Genomic DNA, 17,487 nt, shown 5'->3' with positions numbered 1-17,487 from the left:
GTGTAAACCCTCTGGCTGTGGTAAAATGCCTCTTGTGGCTTTACCTCTATTTTACAGTTGCCCACGAAGAGACTTTTTTTCTTTGTCATGGGTAACTGGCTAAGGTCAGCATCTCTTAAAAAGTTGGCTATGTTCCATGATGATGTTTTAGGATGCTTGCTTGCATCAGCAGTTCTGAGGGTGCTCAATGTTCTCCAAATTTATCACATCATTTTATCTTGTCGATCTCCAAAACACTTAATTCTTGAAGTGCTTTGGGTGACCCACAAGATAATATTTGAAGAGTCTATTTGCAAAAACAGACAACTTTTGTAAATATAACCTTTTAAAAAAAAATCATTTTTTATTATGTTTTTATTGTGTTAGTTAGCTGCATTTTTTATGTTATTATTACTTAATCAAAACAACTCAACTGCAGTTTGATTGATATAACTTGGAATGCACATAAAAAATACTTTCCCTTCATTTATGGACTATCTTGAACAATAAAACCTATATTAATAATTCACCCAAACTTTGAGTGTGACAGTTAAAGGGACAGTTCACCCTCGAGTTGTATAAATCTGTATAAATATATCTGTTCTGATAAATGCAGAGAAAGATATTTGTAATGCTTGCAACCAAACAGTTCTTGGCCACCATTGACTCCCATAGTAGGAAAAATTGCTTTCATTTTTTTTGTTCTGTTGAACACAAAAGAAGATATTTTGAAGAATGTAAAGCAAATAGTTCTAGGGCACTTTTGACTACCATTGTCGTTTTTCATGGCAAGAACTGTTGGTTTCAAGCACTCCTACAAATATCTTTCTCTGTGAACAAATACATTTATACAGATGACTAAATGATGACAGATTCGTTTATTTTTGGGTGAACTGTCCCTTTAAGCCTTGAGACTAGCTGATAGCATTAAAAGAGCGTTTAATAAAAGCCTCCAAGTGCCTCATATTTGTAGTCGTAAGGATCGATGGTCTTTTGAATATTCAAGTGTTTTATTACTCCATTCATCTTTAAAATACAATGAATATTAATTATATGAACCAAGGGATGAATGGTTGCTTTTTCTGTTACAGAGAGGCGATTCCTGTGTAAGCCGTCTGTAGAATACCTGTGTGAGAATCTCAAAAATAAACAACATTTTTAACACATCATGACTTCAAAACGAAAGTTCAAATGCACGGAAAAGTTCCGATGAGCAGCTTCTGTCAACTGAAAAACAAGACTTACATGACCTACATAAGTTAGTTAACTGTGTGAACTAAGAACCAATCCTGAAGGAATTACACAGGAATCAATTAGTTACAAAAACAATTAACATTTTCTTCCACAAACGAATGCAAACGACATGATTATTTCTTATCATGTACAGAGGATGGCCCTAACTGACCTATTTACCATTTTAATGTCCTTTAATAAAACCAGCAAAAAATACAAACAAAACATTGAAGTAGCTACATGAAGAGAAACAAAGCGATTCACATTAGAGTCACGTGTTCAAGTCCATCTAAAGCAAACGAGTGAAGATTAAAATGCTGTACATTTTCTTGCTGTTGTCATAGAGATCATATACTGTAGGCAGGAAAACATCTACATTTCCTGTTTAATCCAGAGGGTGGGCCACAGTGCCAGTACTGCGTTTTTCAGACAGAGCGGGGGTCTTTTCTGTGAAGGGTTGAGTTCCTGGGAAACCTGATCCGCCGAAGCCCACCGTCTGAGTGTATGACCAGTTTATAATTGCGCACTCTCCTCTTTTTTTTCCTCTTCTGACGTTCACAATATGTGAAACTTAAGTGTACAAAAGTCCATTATAAAGAGATGAAGCGTTACTGCAAACGTATGAGACGTTGCTCATTCAAACCTGTGCCACTGCGAAATGAAAACGGAAATAAGAACATCAACAGCTTTTCTAGAATTTACTAGTATTCTGTAAAAAAAAAAAAAAGACTATACACAGGCTGTGATACTGCCCTCTGGTACGTAACAAGCATAGAATCTCCAGGTTTGTTGAGATCAGGGAGGCACGAATCAGTTCCCTTCACCTTCAAGTCCAAGCTTTCTTTACGATGTACAACTCGTACTTGGTTTTACTCCAATTGGCCCCTTCAGATGGTGCGATACACTGCAGCTATTAAAGTGGACTTTGTTCGTACACACCAAACCTAATACTTCACAACATGAAGACACTCTTTGTGTGACACGTAACCCACAAACTAGGTTTTCAAGCATAGCGTGTATATGTGTGTGTGTGTGTGTGTGTGTGTGTGTGTGGTCCATGCAAAGTCTGAAATGTGTCAAACGTCTCTAGCTAAACATGAGGTTGCCAGCAGCAGAACTTCATTAGCTTACGCAACAGATAGCTTTCACGCTATCCACCGTAAACACTTCTATATTCAGTCTCTTAAATAAAAATGTCGAATAGTTAAAAATGGTGATTATGAGCCGCCTCATGAGCAAAAACATTATCTAGTTGGTGAGCATTCAACCCATACACAAATCCGACGACCGACCCAACATCCCAGAACCATGATGCTGGTTCTGAATCTCAAAATGCATATTTTCAGTTTCTTCAGGCACATCTGTGTAAAGCTGACATTACACATGGGAGAGACCCTCTTGACACACCGAAAAAAGCAAACATCCTAAAGGCAAGGTTTGACTTAAAAGACAGAAAGGAAACCCGAGAAGTGGTTAAACATTTAAATGCGGTATGAAGACAAAAGATGTGAAAAAGTGTTGCAGTCGATTGATTCTTTATAAACGAGAGACACTAGAAAAACAATGCTGAAAGTGTTGGTGGCGGTGACAGGGGTCATTCGAGACGGGCGGCACCGGTGACGTCTATTTACGAGGGATATGGAGTGGAAATAGAGGGCACTCGGTCACCTAAATAATCCCCTCACATGGGTTCTCTCTCTGATACACGGGCCTCCGTTTTCCCGCAGCAGCACAAGAGAGTTCACGCTGGTAAAGGACAGCCCACGAAAGGCCCGGATGGTTCACACGCAGGTGCCCTGGTGAGCAGGAGGCAGAGCTTTGCGGTTCTTCAGGCCGTGAAGAACCTCTTTGAAGTCCATGGGCTTCTGCTGGGACGTGTCGATAAGAGCGCTGGCGATGGCTATACCTGCAGATGACACACAACAAAGCAAGCCCGGGGTCAGAGAGGACTGAAATTTAACTCGGGGAGACCTGACGCCATTGAAAATGGCGCTTCATTTCCATGTCAAAGCATAATTCTTTAAAAAGGGGATATGGGTAACTTCTAGAAAGCTATCGCTTTTAAAAGAACAGCCGTGGGCTCATTCAACTCAATTTGAATTCCTCTTTGCCTCGAAGAGTTTTAAAAGCTTTGCACTCAACACACTATTAAGAAAATGTGCTCGTCTATCTACCTTTGCATTGACTTACCTGTGTACATACCTGTCCACTTACTGTACGTCACTTCCTAACTTTGTCTGTACATGCCCCCAACATTGTCTGTTTTCCCCTCATTTTTTCTCCCTTAAAGACATTCAGATAGTTTTCATTCTATCAAGGAAGCGTTTTTGCTTGTTTCTGTATATAGAGTATTAAAGTGAACCGGTCTCCCAACATAACCTACTCTCCCAACCGAGATTCACGCCAGGATTCTGTCATGGACCGCTGTGGCCGAAATCACGGCCAGAACCCCGGAGCCATATTTCAAAGCGGCAACTCACAAATCATCCTAAAAACACAACGGCGCTTCTTCGCTATCCTGGCACGGCTCCCTCCCGCTATTGAAGCAATACAATTATTGTTTATAACAGAGGGGAACAATTCATTACTTCAGGCAGGCCAGCCAAAAGGAATTGAATTCAGCACATCGGTGTGAAGCCAGAGCTTTAAGCGTTCAGGCGATGAGGATTTACATCCAGGAACAACCTGAGCTTTAGACTGTTACACTCGGCCCACATCGATTTATTACCCATCACACCTGGACTAAAGAGAGGGATTGGAAAACTACACAACTGTAAGCAGAACAGAGCCTGTGGCGACGAAGCGTGTGGACACGCCCACAATCATTGTGCTTTTATAGTCCGGTTTACATGAAGTGGAAATACGGATGTGAACTAATAACAGCATTATGGACTATCTCAAGGTAATTTAATCTCGTAAAGAAATTCCTAAATTTCTAAAGTCTATGACAATGTAATAAATATTTTCTATTCAGAACAAAGTTGATTTCATTGTATGACATCGTAAATATTACAACTGCAAAAAATGTCTAATTGAATGGAAAATGATCATAAAAACTAAATAATTAAATAAAAACACGTGAAAAATTTGTATTCGAAAAGTGCATTTAAAATAACATTTAATAAAACATTTTTAAAATATAACAAATTATTAAATTGACTGTAGAATAAAGCTCAAGTTATACTCATGCGTAGGACCTACAGCGTAGCCTACGCAGAGCCGCGTACCCTGTGCGTACCCTACGCCGTAGCCTGACGCGCACCTCTCCAAAAATGTAACAACGCGTCAACTCAACGCGGACCCTACGCGGACCGCAAGCTCTGTGATTGGTCTGTTTGAACCCCTCCCTCAGGTCAAAAAAACTCTGCGATAGCATCATGTTTACTCAAACGCATTTCCGAATGAATTATCCAAGTAAATAATTTGTGCTTCTGTATTTAACATCTCAAGCTGCAACAAAAGTGACCGTTTACTTGCCACTATCACTGCTAATGCTTCTCAAACGAGCTCATTCTTCTTCGGCTCTTGTCTTGGTTACACAAGTAACACTCGCGTGGACACTGACGCCTAGTGGTCATTGCCTGTTAGGGATGTAACGATTCTCTCAGCTCACAATGCTATGCGATTCACGATTCTGATCTCACGATGCGATTTATTCACGATTTATTTACTATTTATTTTTACAAAATGAGTTGAAACAAATTAGAAATGAACAACTTCCCTTGCATTATTTCTTAAATGCTTCACGTTTCTTTGTATAATAAAATTATCTTTTATTTTAAATAACAAAACTAAACTGCAATTTTATAACAAATTAATAATAGAAAAAGTCTCTTTAATATAAACAAACTAATACTGTCTGTGCTTTTCTTGGATTTTTTTGCATTTAAGAAATATCAGCATGTCCACGTTTAGGTTTGCAGTGAACATGGCGGCCCCTACTGTTAAAAAAATGTATCGCGATTCAGTTCACACCTCAACCGATTTGAATCGTCACACATTATAATCGATTTTCAACCGGCTCACGGTGAATCGTTACATCCCTATTGCCTGTCGACGCGGACAACGACGCAGAAGTGTAAATGAAAACCGACACGTAACCTACGGCGTAGGTCCTACGCGCGACTATAACTTAAGCTTAAGACATTTTATGCGCTTTCTTCCGTCACCAAAAAACTTCCATAGAAGATATGGCGAAATAAAAAACACCTGTTAAAGGGACAGTTCGCCCAAAAATAAACCCTCATTATTTATTCACCCTCATGTCATTTTAAATCTGTATATGACTCTTTCTTCTGTGGAACACGGAAAATGTCCATACAATGTCCATACAATGGAAGTCAATGGGACCAATGATGTCTGGTTGCCAACATTCTTCAAAATATCTTCTTTTGTGTTCTGCAGAAAAAAAGAAAGTCGTACAGGTTTGAGTAAATGATGAACAAAAATATTTGGGGTGAACCATCCCTTTAAAGGCACATAGCAACATTTTACTTTTAAACCCGTTTGGACAAAATGATTCTGTTATATAAGGTCAGTGCATCTCTTCCCCGCTGAAATCCTAATAGGGAGGAACGGAGCTCACTTATTTGATCACGCATGCATTTAATGAACAAACGTTCCGTTGATTTTGTTAGCCAAGCGCAAAACGGGAAACACCTCCGGCTGCGTGGAGATCTCTTGAGGATCTGTGAATATAATCAATACGGTTAGAAGTGATTCACGGCTGTCTGCTTGCTCATGACTTCATTATCACGGTTCAGGTTGAGTGGGAGGTTGTTTCATTTCCCAAAAAACTAAAACATTGTTTTCAGGATCATACACATCACACCAGGAAGAGACGCAGACGTGGCAAGGTGACAGCTGACAAAAGCGGCCTGCTCTGCTCCCAGCCCCAACATCAGTCAGCTCTGATTGGTCCGCTCTGTGAAGGTGATGTACTGTTTTTTCCTATAAGACAAACACCTTGACATCCATCCTGCTGTGGAACTTCCGAAAAGGTTTTTCAAAGAGTGATGACAGAGACATCTGCGTATGAAGCTCCTTCACTGCGTACTGTCGAAAAATACACTTTGTTGATTCCAGTCTTGCATTTCTCTCTCTCTCATGTAAAGTGTTCAGCATGTAGCCACTCTCAAGTTTTCATAAGTATGCAATTACAACAGCTTTATTCTCAACAGACCCAGACTTTCTTCAAATATTACTGAAAATACTGCTTTGTGCATCTCGTGCGTTGTTGTTGTTGTTGTTATGTACTGTTATTTTGTCTGTGTCAAACAGAAAGAGCCTTTAGAGAAGCTGAAACAAGAGTTCTTCCAGATCAGTCGAGCTCCCAGAAGTGAAGTCGAGCTTAAAGGGAGGAGGTCCCGTAAAGCAGCGGGCTGACTGACAGGCCTGCTGCGAGAGGGTGGGGCTAAAACGTTTTTTCTTAGCCCAATATTATCACTCAGTTGCTCTTAAAGGTCTACAAGAACAGACCTCAGACTGACATGGCTTTTAAAGTGCTGCGGTCTAACTATATGTATGCGTGATGCTTCGGCTACTTCTGTTACAATCCACCGCTCGGGGAAAAGATGCTGTCGGTGGAATGTAAATGACCAAAAAAATGATTTCCTGGACAGAAACCGGACACTGTTTTTGATCGATTAGCTTTCTTTTGTACATTTGTAGGGACGGTGTTTTGTACGGTTGGGAACAAGATAATCCTTCATTTGAAAGTCAAGGACACTTAGAGGTACGGATACTAAATCAACTCAAGTGTCTCCAGATTTTGTTTTATTTCAGAAAGCTTTAACAGACAGACAGAGCCTGGGGTTATCCCTAGTGATGTAAAAAGATTTGACCTGTAGTTAAAGGGCGTGCATCCTTCCTACTACCTTAGAAGGGTAGTGCCCTTGAAGTGAACTCTTTGAAGGGTGTAGTGCATTACTGTGTTGTGTATGCGTTTGGAACTCGTGAAGGGAATGACTGACCAAATGTTACTTTTGACAACGTCGCAGGTGCACGCGGAATCCAGGACTCAGTTGTTGCAAATAAACAATATTTGCAATATTTATGTTGAATATTGTGTACTTGTGTCTTATTTCACCCTGTTTGCTTGATGTTTAAAAAAGTAATATACCCTATCAACAAACAAAGCTATTTTATTACAGCTTATTAAACATTAAACATACATTTTTACAAACATACTATCTTTAAATAAATCATATTTTTATCCAGTGTTTCATAGTACTCAAGTATTTTTACTTTCAAGTCCATTTCACGTTCAAGTTTTTACTTTGGAAAAAAATGACTTCACTACATTTATACTGTTCACTCCACTACATTTTTACCTTTTAATCCTCAAGTACATTAAAATCTAGTACTTTCTTTTACAAAGTATTTTTACTCTTAAAAATGGTTAAAGTACTACATTTTTTAAACGTACTTGTAGTGGAGTAAAATATATGATATATGCTTTATGATGTAGTGCTTTTTTTTTCTCAAAGTAAAAACACTCTCATAAAGTACAGATATAAACGGAATTATTCGACTTACATTAGTACGTAAAGTTGAAACACTGCACCATATTTGCTCCAAAATGTGTAGCGAGAACTCATAATCCAAGATCACGTGATCAAAAACGAAACTCAGTGGTGACCATGGCATGTGCCCTTCACTAACATACTTCTGGAAGGGCCCTTTGTAAAGAGATTCAGGTGTTTGTTCAGAATACCCCAAGTTGTTTGGGAAATGCCCAAAGACTGACATCATCATGTTTGACTTCCTGTCTGAAAATAATTTCCAATTGCAGAATCGATATTGCAAGATAATGTATAATCATATTTATATAATCGTGTCAAAGAACAAGCTGAAATATCAAACAACGGAGAATTTCTGCCACGTTTCATTCAAGCTTGATGCCCACAAAGTGGACACTTGTTGTTGTTTTTAAGTCATTTTTGTTATCCTTTATGGCAGTTATGCAAAACAGGTGGTGGGCTTTTAAGACTCTCCGATCACACATCATAAATACTCCGAGACAGGATGTTTAAATAAAGACGCATGAGCCAGACATCCTCCCTATGACAAAGAGGATGGTATGAGAGTGATTCATACACAACTCACAGAAGTCCCCCAATGAAAAATGACTAGATCAAGAAAGACTCCAGGTCTGTGTATGAACTGGTGAGTTACTGACCTGACTGTCCAGGTGGCGGAACACCAGACGCCCCTCGCGGTAGGCACATGAGCACCGTGAGCACTGCTGCTTTACCTCCCGAACAGGGTTCCACTGCAACCGGCTTGGGCGGTCCCTGCGGAGAGACCAGACGTGTGGATATGTGTCATTCTTCCAGCACGTCACCATCACTTACAAATGTCACAGTCGTCGGTGTGAGCTGACAGAAAAAGAAAACGTACATCATAATAATCTCAGTAACGGCTCCCTGAGACCTCAAAGTTCACGTCGTTCGCACGCGGGTGGAGAAAATCGGTGACATTTGAGGTTGTTGACTACCGCCTGGTCTCCCTCCCTATAAATGGTGCCCTAGTTAGATGTCTACATCACAGGGTCTCTCACACGGCACAAACATCACAGTGATGAAGTGTTGGAATGAGTAGGAAGAAGCCACAGGCAATCACAGTCATCTCAAAATGTCATCTTTTAGCTCTCATTATTAAATTATTTAACAACACCACGTTGCGATTGGAGCGCAGGTCCATTCAGATACATACGAATGCATTTGTGAAAGAACCTGTGCATTGTTTCGTGTGTTTTAGTGATGAAGGCAGGTGTGTGGTATTGTCGCTTTAAGCTTCCCTGAGCTCATTAAGACGCTCTCATCTCTGGCCCTCCGCACACTGACTCAGCTATAGTGGATTTATTCATCACTTAAAGAGAGTGCCTCTTCAAGAGCATTTCCAAAGCACTGCTGCACCATCACAGACGTTGGCAGCCAACCGCTCTCCGCAAATTGAAGCCTTAATATCTTACCTCACTTGCCAAACGGCATTAAAAAAATAAAAGGCACAAGGAAAGGGAGCGGACGCCAACTAGCGATCTATGCCAAGAGCGGTCCTCTGCGAGCTTTATAATCGGAGTTCAACTCCGAGAGGCGGACCAACAAAGTTACCCTGAGGAAAAGTTAGCGTGTCGGAAGCAGAAATCTTTAATATGAACCTGGCCATTTCCCACCTCAATATAATCACAACAATTACTGCAGCGCAGACGCTAAAATGAGCTCTCGGTGGCTCTGCAGCTATGGACTGATAAGAGCATCATTAAAATGAAGATAATGACAGGTTTTAGTACTCGAGTGACTGTGTCATTGTGCTATATATCACTCAATCAAACAAGCACTCGCTCTTCCTCCAAATCCTCAGGTGTCCAAATTTTCTGTTTTTTAGGAAATGGAAAAACACTGTCCTTTTTAAATGATTCAAAAATGTGTTGTCAAATTTGAAAAGCACTTTTTATTGGTTAGACATTTACAAAACTCAGGGACAAACATAAAGGGTGACGACGAATGATTAAAAACACATGAAATATAAAGATGCACGGTTTCAGAAGAACAGCAGCAATTTACATCTAAAGATGGGTGGTTGCTTGGCCCTCCAAAAATCTTAAACTTTTGGAATTGTAATTAAACTATATTAAATTATACAATGCTGAACATCAGTTCTTTTGTTTGCTTTGATTGAACAAAATTGATGATACATTTCTATATTTCATAAAATGCCACAAAAACTGTCCCCCCTGGATCCACCCCAGGGAGCCATGGCCCCCAATTTGAGAACCACTGCTGTAGTATACTTTATCATATACTCACCCTCACGTCATTCTGAACCTGTGTGACTTACTTTCTTCTGCAGAACAAAAAAAGAAGATATTTTGAAGAATGTTTGACTTTCATTGACTTTCATTGTGTGGACAAAAAACCACCGAGACATTTCTCAAAATATCTTCTTTTGTGTTCCACAGAAGAAAGAATCATATACAGTTTTTGAGCAATATGAGGATAAATACATGTTAGTATGAATAAGATTTTTTTTCATGTGAACTGGCCCTTTAACGGATATCAAAATGAAAAATAGTTATAAAACTAAAGCATGCCGGAGCCCATCGCTCTCTCTTACTTTGCGCGAGACCTTGTGGAATGTGATGGTCCAGGCGTTGAGGGGCTTGTGAAAGGTCAAATTAAGCCTGCGCTGACAGTGATGTCCATCAAGCCCAGCGGACAGAGGCTGTTATCAGAGCAATATCTGTCTCTTTGAGAGGAAAAGAGGCCACTTGTGCTGCACTTAAAAAGTTCAAAGCCATTGTTTCAGAGTGACGGGGTGGCAGGGGGCGTCTAGCTTCCCTTAAAGCTCCTCGTTTCTCCGTGTGCAGAATATTGCTGTTTTTGTCTCCCTTTCTCTTTCACACCGAGTAGAATGCTATTCCTTTCCAAAAAGCTTAAACTCAGTCTTTTGTCTTTGTATTTTCAGGATGTCGATAAAATTATTTGCTGTTCTAACCAGACTTTGGGTGACTGGTCTCACATCCACCATAGTGCACCTTAGTTATCATACAGTAAATGACAAACAGCAACATCGTGTGCTGATGGTTTGACAGCCGTCTCAAGACTTCAATCTGCCCTACATGCACAAACAAATCTCTGTCTAAAATGACACAGTAATCTCGTTATTGCTGGCAGAAGCCTCTAATCAAGTGATTCACGCTAAATATTGCATTTAATTACATACCTTCATTCCCAAACCTACACTTATGTATCCGTTTCTGGCCAGTGGCATTGTCTGAGCTTGGTAGTTATGCAAAATGTACAGATCCATTACGCTTTCACACCCAAACATCCTCTTATAATAGACTGAGAGAAAAGTGGTGACCACTTCCACACACACTGAACTTTTTACTCAAGGAATAGTTCACCCGAAAATGAAAGTCCAAGATTTCTTTTCTACCGCTAAACAAAAGCAGGGTTTTCATAAAAAATGGATCATTTTATGCTCATATTGTATAGGACCCAAGTTGTTAAAGAAGAATAAATTCTGTCATCATTTACTCACCCTCTTGTCATTTCAAACCTGTATGACTTTCTTTCTTCTGGAGAACACAAAAGAAGATATTTTGAAGAATGGTGTTAACTGGCCCCCATTCACTTGCATTGGTTTTGTGTCCATACAATAGAAGTGAATGAGGGCCAGTGCTGTTCGGTTTTCTTTAAAATATTTTCGTTTGTGTTCTCCGGAACAAAGAAAGTCATATAGGTTTGAAATGACAAGAGGGTGAGTAAATGATGACAGAATTTATTTTGCTTTAACAACTTAGGTCTAATGTTAATTTCGTTAATGAAAAAAATGACGAAAAATATTCGTCAACGACTATTTTCCCAGGACGACGACGAGACGATGACGAGACGAAAAAGTAAGGCCATTAAACGACAACTAAGACTATTTCAGCACGCATTATAGTTGACGAAAAAAGAATGATGAGACTAAAATGTAGTTTAAAAATAAAAACTTAATCAAAAAGTTTTTTTTAGTCTTTGTTAGAAAACTGTATTTAATTAAAGTGTGCGATTCTAAGTATCGCGCCAGAAGGTTCACAGCCACTTAGTTTCAAACTAACCGACTTTTCCGGATTATAGGAAGAACGCTCCCCACAGACCCCCAATTGTAACACATCTATCCTATAAAATCCGTCACACGATGCCCCTTAAAAGGTTCTCTTTACTCTGTTATGGGTTTGAGGGACCATGTATTCAACATATAAACCCTCTAACAAGGCCTTCATTCCAGCCAACAACTCGGAACGATCAGACAAATCCATTTTCATGCATTTACTCTCCTCCCCAATGGTTTCGAATTCGGTGATATTCGTCTCCTTCACATTAGCCTCGCTCCATACAGATCAGAGTAATCCAATTGCAGGCCATTTAGAGAGTATTGCCATGACACAGCTAATGAATAACGATAAAGTTTAGAGCGCCGCGAGCAAGCTAAGCTAGTGTTTGTTTGTGAAATATGATTACAGTGGATTCCATTACAAAACACATGCTGAAAGATGCTTTGGGGTAGGTAACTTTAGAGTGAGCATTTCATGTTGTAAGAATAATATCAAAACAAGTTATTAGTGGTGCTTGCCGAGGCAAAATGGGTATATGGACATGACAAATGGCATTAACACCCTAATAGCCACCTTAAAACACCATAGCAACTGCCTAGCAACAGCTTTGAAAACACTTACAATACCTTAGAGCAATGGTTTAGCAAATACTATGAAAGCTGTTTGGTCACCATAAAGACTTGTACACACCGGGGACGATAATTGCATGTACTTATCGCCGCCGTTTTTCGACGTTCATACCCAAGCATTTTCACTGGCGATGAGCCAAGTGAACGTGCAAATTCACTCCCTGACATAGATGGCGCTTAATGAAAAACAGAAAACCGCGGTACACAAGGTGGTGCTGCGCAACTTTATGCTTCTGACACTCGCTTGTCACACAGAAGAAGAATTCATCTTGCTTCCTCTTCATCAATGTGTGCTCTGCAAGACCGTTTTGTGCTTGAGCGCCACCAAGTCGTGTTTTACTGTAACTTCAGATGCTCCAGGCACATGAACAAAAGCGTCAATCTCATTGGTCGGCCAGTTTTTAACGCAGGGCGTCGAACAAAAAAAAAAACGAGCCCCAGGCATTTTTAAAAAATGACGCTTTTACACCTGCCGTTTAGCGCGTCAGTGCACACACTCACATTGGCGCCTTTGGTTTAGTCACGAGGCATTAATGTCGACGATAAACGTGCACGATTAGCATCCCGGTGCGGACAAGCCTTAATAGACCTGGCCAAAAATAAACTTCATAGGTAAACATAACTTAGTCGCTCACCTTTTAACATGACAACCGAAAAATCAATCCGGACCAATAGTACATTCACAAAAGTCTCATGGATGGACATTGACTTGTCTGTTTTAAACAACAACGCCTATAACAGTTAACAGATGTCGGTCGTACAACCCAGCTGATTTACAACTAATTGAGGGCCAACTTCATCCCACAATCCTGCATGGACTAACCTGATGAAAACAGCTCAGCGCCAATGAGCCACATTCCAATTAGACGCAGAGACAAACAGGCTGTTGAGAGACTGCTTTATGGACCACGTCTTCATCTCGCGCCAACGTGTCGGACGCTTTCTGTTAACTTGATTTACCCTTACATCATCTAATCTTTCATTCGCTTCTTTCCAAAAATCCTCCCTAATGTAAATATCTGGCAACGCTGAACAGTTTTATAACCTCATCCTATCCCTTCCACTTTCTGTTATTATCACATATTCCTTATTTCACCCCTGCCTCATTTCCTCCTTTCATCGCTCATTTAAAAATATGTATCGCTGTAACCGTCCGCGGTTGAAGATGAGGCCGATAAGCTACTGCTGCGGTGAGCATTAGGCAGGGAATGGAAACACAAACAAAGCCATAAAGCAACAGGACAATCCTCTTCATCGACATGTTTCTCCAGCTCTTAACGGCCTGCGGAGCATCTCATTTGCATGGCTAATAGGAGCAAAAGCGGAAACGGGGAGTACGAGAGCTGGTCTGTAGATAAGAGCTCGCCATTGAGCGCTCTCAAACAGAAGACCAGTATACACAGTATAGTTTAAAAGGCCCTCTCTTTGTTGCCTGGTGACAGCCTCCATCCATCATACTCTTCCACTGTTAACGGGCCCATATGTTGTGCGCTGGCTGCGGTGGCGGAGCAGCATCTGTGTCATCTGCGCCGTTCTAAATGGGCCGGCCTAGCTTTGGCTCCGTAACGCACTTCTGCTGACCTCAGAGCGCAACAATTCTTTCTTTCAGTCCAGCCGAGCTCGACACAGAGCGGTCCAGGCCGACGTGCCTTTAAGTGACCCGAGAAGGATGGGGGATGACCCTGCCAGGCATTGTAGAAATGACAGAGAGCAGATTTCACTACTGAAATGCTTTAAAGAAAAAAGTCCGGCTACATAGAAGTTAATCTATTGCACAATTACAATTTTAGACCGGTGGGTCTAAGTTGTTATTTTTAAACTTTTAAAGGGACAGTTCATCTAAAATGAATATTGTGTCATCATTTACCCACCCTCTTGTCATTTCAAACCTGTATGTTTTCTTCTGCATAACACAAAAGATGATATTTTAAAGAATGTTGGTAACCGAACAAAGGCAGTACCCATTGACTTGCATGCGTTTTGTGTCCATACAATAGAAGTGAATGGGTACTGCCAGTGTTCGGTTCAGAGTTTGGTTTGATTCAGTTTTATTAATATTTTAAATTAGCTTTGTTAATTTTGGTTAAAGTTTTAGCAATTTTGGCATATGCTATTTATAATTTATTTGTTTATGTTTATATATAATATTAATTAATATCTATTTTAGTTTTTGTTTATTATTATAATTTTGGTGCTTTAAATTTATTTCAATTTATTTTTGAGGCAACATTTAAATTTTTCCTTTAGTTAAGTTTTTCCCATAATTTTTAGGTCAATATTTTATTTGATTTCAATGACAAAGACTCTTTCAAAGGTTTAATTTTAGTAAACTAAAATAACCTTTGTTCGGTTACCAACATTCTTCAAAATATCTTTTTTTGTGTTGTGCGGAAGAAATAAAGACATAAAGGTTTGACATGACAAGAAGGTGAGTAAATAAAGACACAATTTTCATTTTGGTGAACTATCACTCTAAAAACCCGTTCAGACTTCCAGCGACACCCAGCGACAAAGTTAGGCGACAGGTAGCCTAGTGACATCTAGCGACATGAGCGACAGTGACCGTTGGCGACAGGAAGTGGGCGTGTCTAGCGACTCGACAAAGTTGAAATTTGCTCAACTTTATGCAAATGATCAGCGACTTTCAGGAGCGACTACCAATAGGAGCACAGCAGTGCAGCTCACGTCATCCTTCTCCCGTCTGTTACTGCAGGGTTTGTTTATAAATGTTTCTAGGACAACCAAAGCAAGGAACGCCTATTAACGACCTTGCAGCAAGAGACAAGCGACCCAGCGACACAGTCGGTCTCAACGCAGCTTAAGCCTCGGTCAGCAAGCAAAAGGTGAATGGAAACCAAAAAACTCCCTAAAATGTTTAGGGGTGGAGTCCCCCTAAATAATAATTCCCCCTGGAATAAACATTAAACAAACTATATTTTCAATTGTGTGCCAATGACAGAAAACCTCAAATTATAAGCCAAGTCTATTGTATGCTGTACGATCTATAATAACTATAGATAGACATAAGCTGAGATACAGGCACATATTAGTGTTGCAAACCGTCTGGATTGTCCTCTTTTTATATTAGCAGGTTATGCTAAACAAACCAACGGCACCAGATGCCGTGTCATTAACCTTTATAGAACAGAATTGCTCTCATTTCCCTCCTTTCACCTTCAGCTGCTGCCAGATCCCAGCGAAGTGGGGCCAACATCTGGATCTGCCTCAACAGACTCCAAGAAGTGTCAGTGTTGATCACTCAGCATATGATGAATCCTGGGGAAACAATGACGTGAAGGGGCACATATGCTGCCAGACTAAAGACAACATCAGCCAGACTGTGTGCTTAAGGACTTCACACCAAAACGTCCTCAAGAGCTGAGAAATACACAGAGGAAACATTTCCTCAGTCAGGAGACATCTAAGAAAAGTGGACAAAAGCGCCGAGAAGCTCTACCGAGCATTGATTTTTGGGCCTGCGTGCATTTCGTTAAATATTCCCAGGCTAAGTTCTATATCTTCAATCCGAGCTTAAAAAGCTATTGTAATGAAAGCTTTGAGGGAGCGAGCGGAGAGTGGAAACAGACGTCTTTGAAAGCAGCGGCTCACGGCGGGTTCTCCCGAGGCGAGCCGGTGTTCCAGCGGCAGCTGTTTGGGAGATTTGCGCTGTGGAAATTGAGCCTTCGAGAGGCTGAGGGAAGAACAGCAGGACTCCAGCCTCAAAAGACATATCTCCTTCTGAAAGTGACGGTACACAGAGAGCGATTAAACAACAGAGAGGAACGATGTGTTTCTCGGGTTACGTTTGTGACTGAAGAGCGTTTGAGCTAACAGACTCTCCTACCGTACAGCACAAAAACAAGATGGAGAAAGTGCACTAAAGTTAAAATGTTGACTTTAAACGACCTCTGTTAACGAAAACTTATTCTGAACAGTTGGCTTGTGGGTGCAATTTCACGGGACTTGAGTGGCTTTTCTCATAAGGCACGCGCTGTTGAGAGCGAGGCTGAGGCTTGTTTAAAAAGGTCCGTGTTTAACGGTGTTCAGCTAAAGACGAGTGCGTTGTTTTCTGCTCTTCATTTGTGCCGTGTCCTCTGGCAGTCTGTAATGTTTGCTGAGCACCTCTCCACTCGGCACTAATGCATTCTGGAGAGGTGCATCAAGTGCTGTTGGACGTGCGTTCTGAACGTCTCTGCTGTGCAGCAGGTAGATCTGCTCTCACAGGTGTGTGTGTTGTGTAATAGCTATATACATTGACATTTTACAGATGTCAAATCATAAACTGTTTCTGTTTGCAACTGACTGTTATTTACAATAAAATACAAACACATTTTAAATGTTAAAAATGTATAATTATATACAAAATCTATCTCTATCTCGCTCTCGCTCTCGCTCTCTCTCTCGCTCCATTCAACTATCCCTTTATCTATACCTCTATCCATCAATCCATAATTACAAATATTTATCAATTCATCCATCATTATATCTATATATCCATTTACCCATCCATCCATCCATCCATCCATCAATTTATCCATCTATCCATGTATCCATCCATCCATTCAACCTCCATCTATCCAACTGTCCCTCCATCTATCCATATATCCATCCATCCTCCATCTATTCTTCTATCCATCCATCCATCCATTCAACCTCCATCCATTCTTCCATCTATCCATCCTTTCAACGATCCATAAATCAATTTATCCATCCATCATTATATCTATTTATCAATTTATTCATCCATCCATCCAACCTCCATGCCCCTCCATCTATCCATTTATCCATTTACCAATTTATCCATCCATCCTTTCATCTATCCATAAATCAATTTATCCATCCATCTCTATCCATGTATCTCTATCCATCTACATGTATATCTATCCATCCATCCATCTAGCCATCTATATATCCATCATTGTATCCATCTCAATATATCTATCCATCCATTTCAGTAACACAAACTTGATAATCAATACACTATAACACTATATATCAATACTTTAAAGCAAGAAGCTCAAACACACACCAAACACAATA

General features: G+C 40.3%; 1 protein-coding gene across 1 annotated transcript in view; it reads right to left on the bottom strand.

Moving 5' to 3' along the window:
* Positions 1–366: 366 nt before the first annotated feature.
* The window catches only part of atrnl1b (attractin-like 1b), a 77,163-nt gene continuing 60,042 nt past the window's right edge, over positions 367–17,487 (bottom strand). Inside the window, exons 28-29 of the mRNA XM_057358543.1 lie at positions 8,393–8,507; positions 367–3,118 (exon numbers count right to left, since the gene is read on the bottom strand). Of these exons, the coding sequence (XP_057214526.1) occupies positions 2,994–3,118; positions 8,393–8,507 (240 nt within the window). The 3' untranslated portion in view covers positions 367–2,993. The remainder of the gene's footprint in view (positions 3,119–8,392; positions 8,508–17,487) is intronic.

Source organism: Triplophysa rosa, linkage group LG18, assembly GCF_024868665.1.
Source record: "Triplophysa rosa linkage group LG18, Trosa_1v2, whole genome shotgun sequence".
Classification (NCBI taxonomy): Eukaryota; Metazoa; Chordata; class Actinopteri; order Cypriniformes; family Nemacheilidae; genus Triplophysa; species Triplophysa rosa.
The sequence above is the reverse complement of the archived record's forward strand: the minus strand, read 5'-3'. Positions and strand labels throughout refer to the sequence as shown.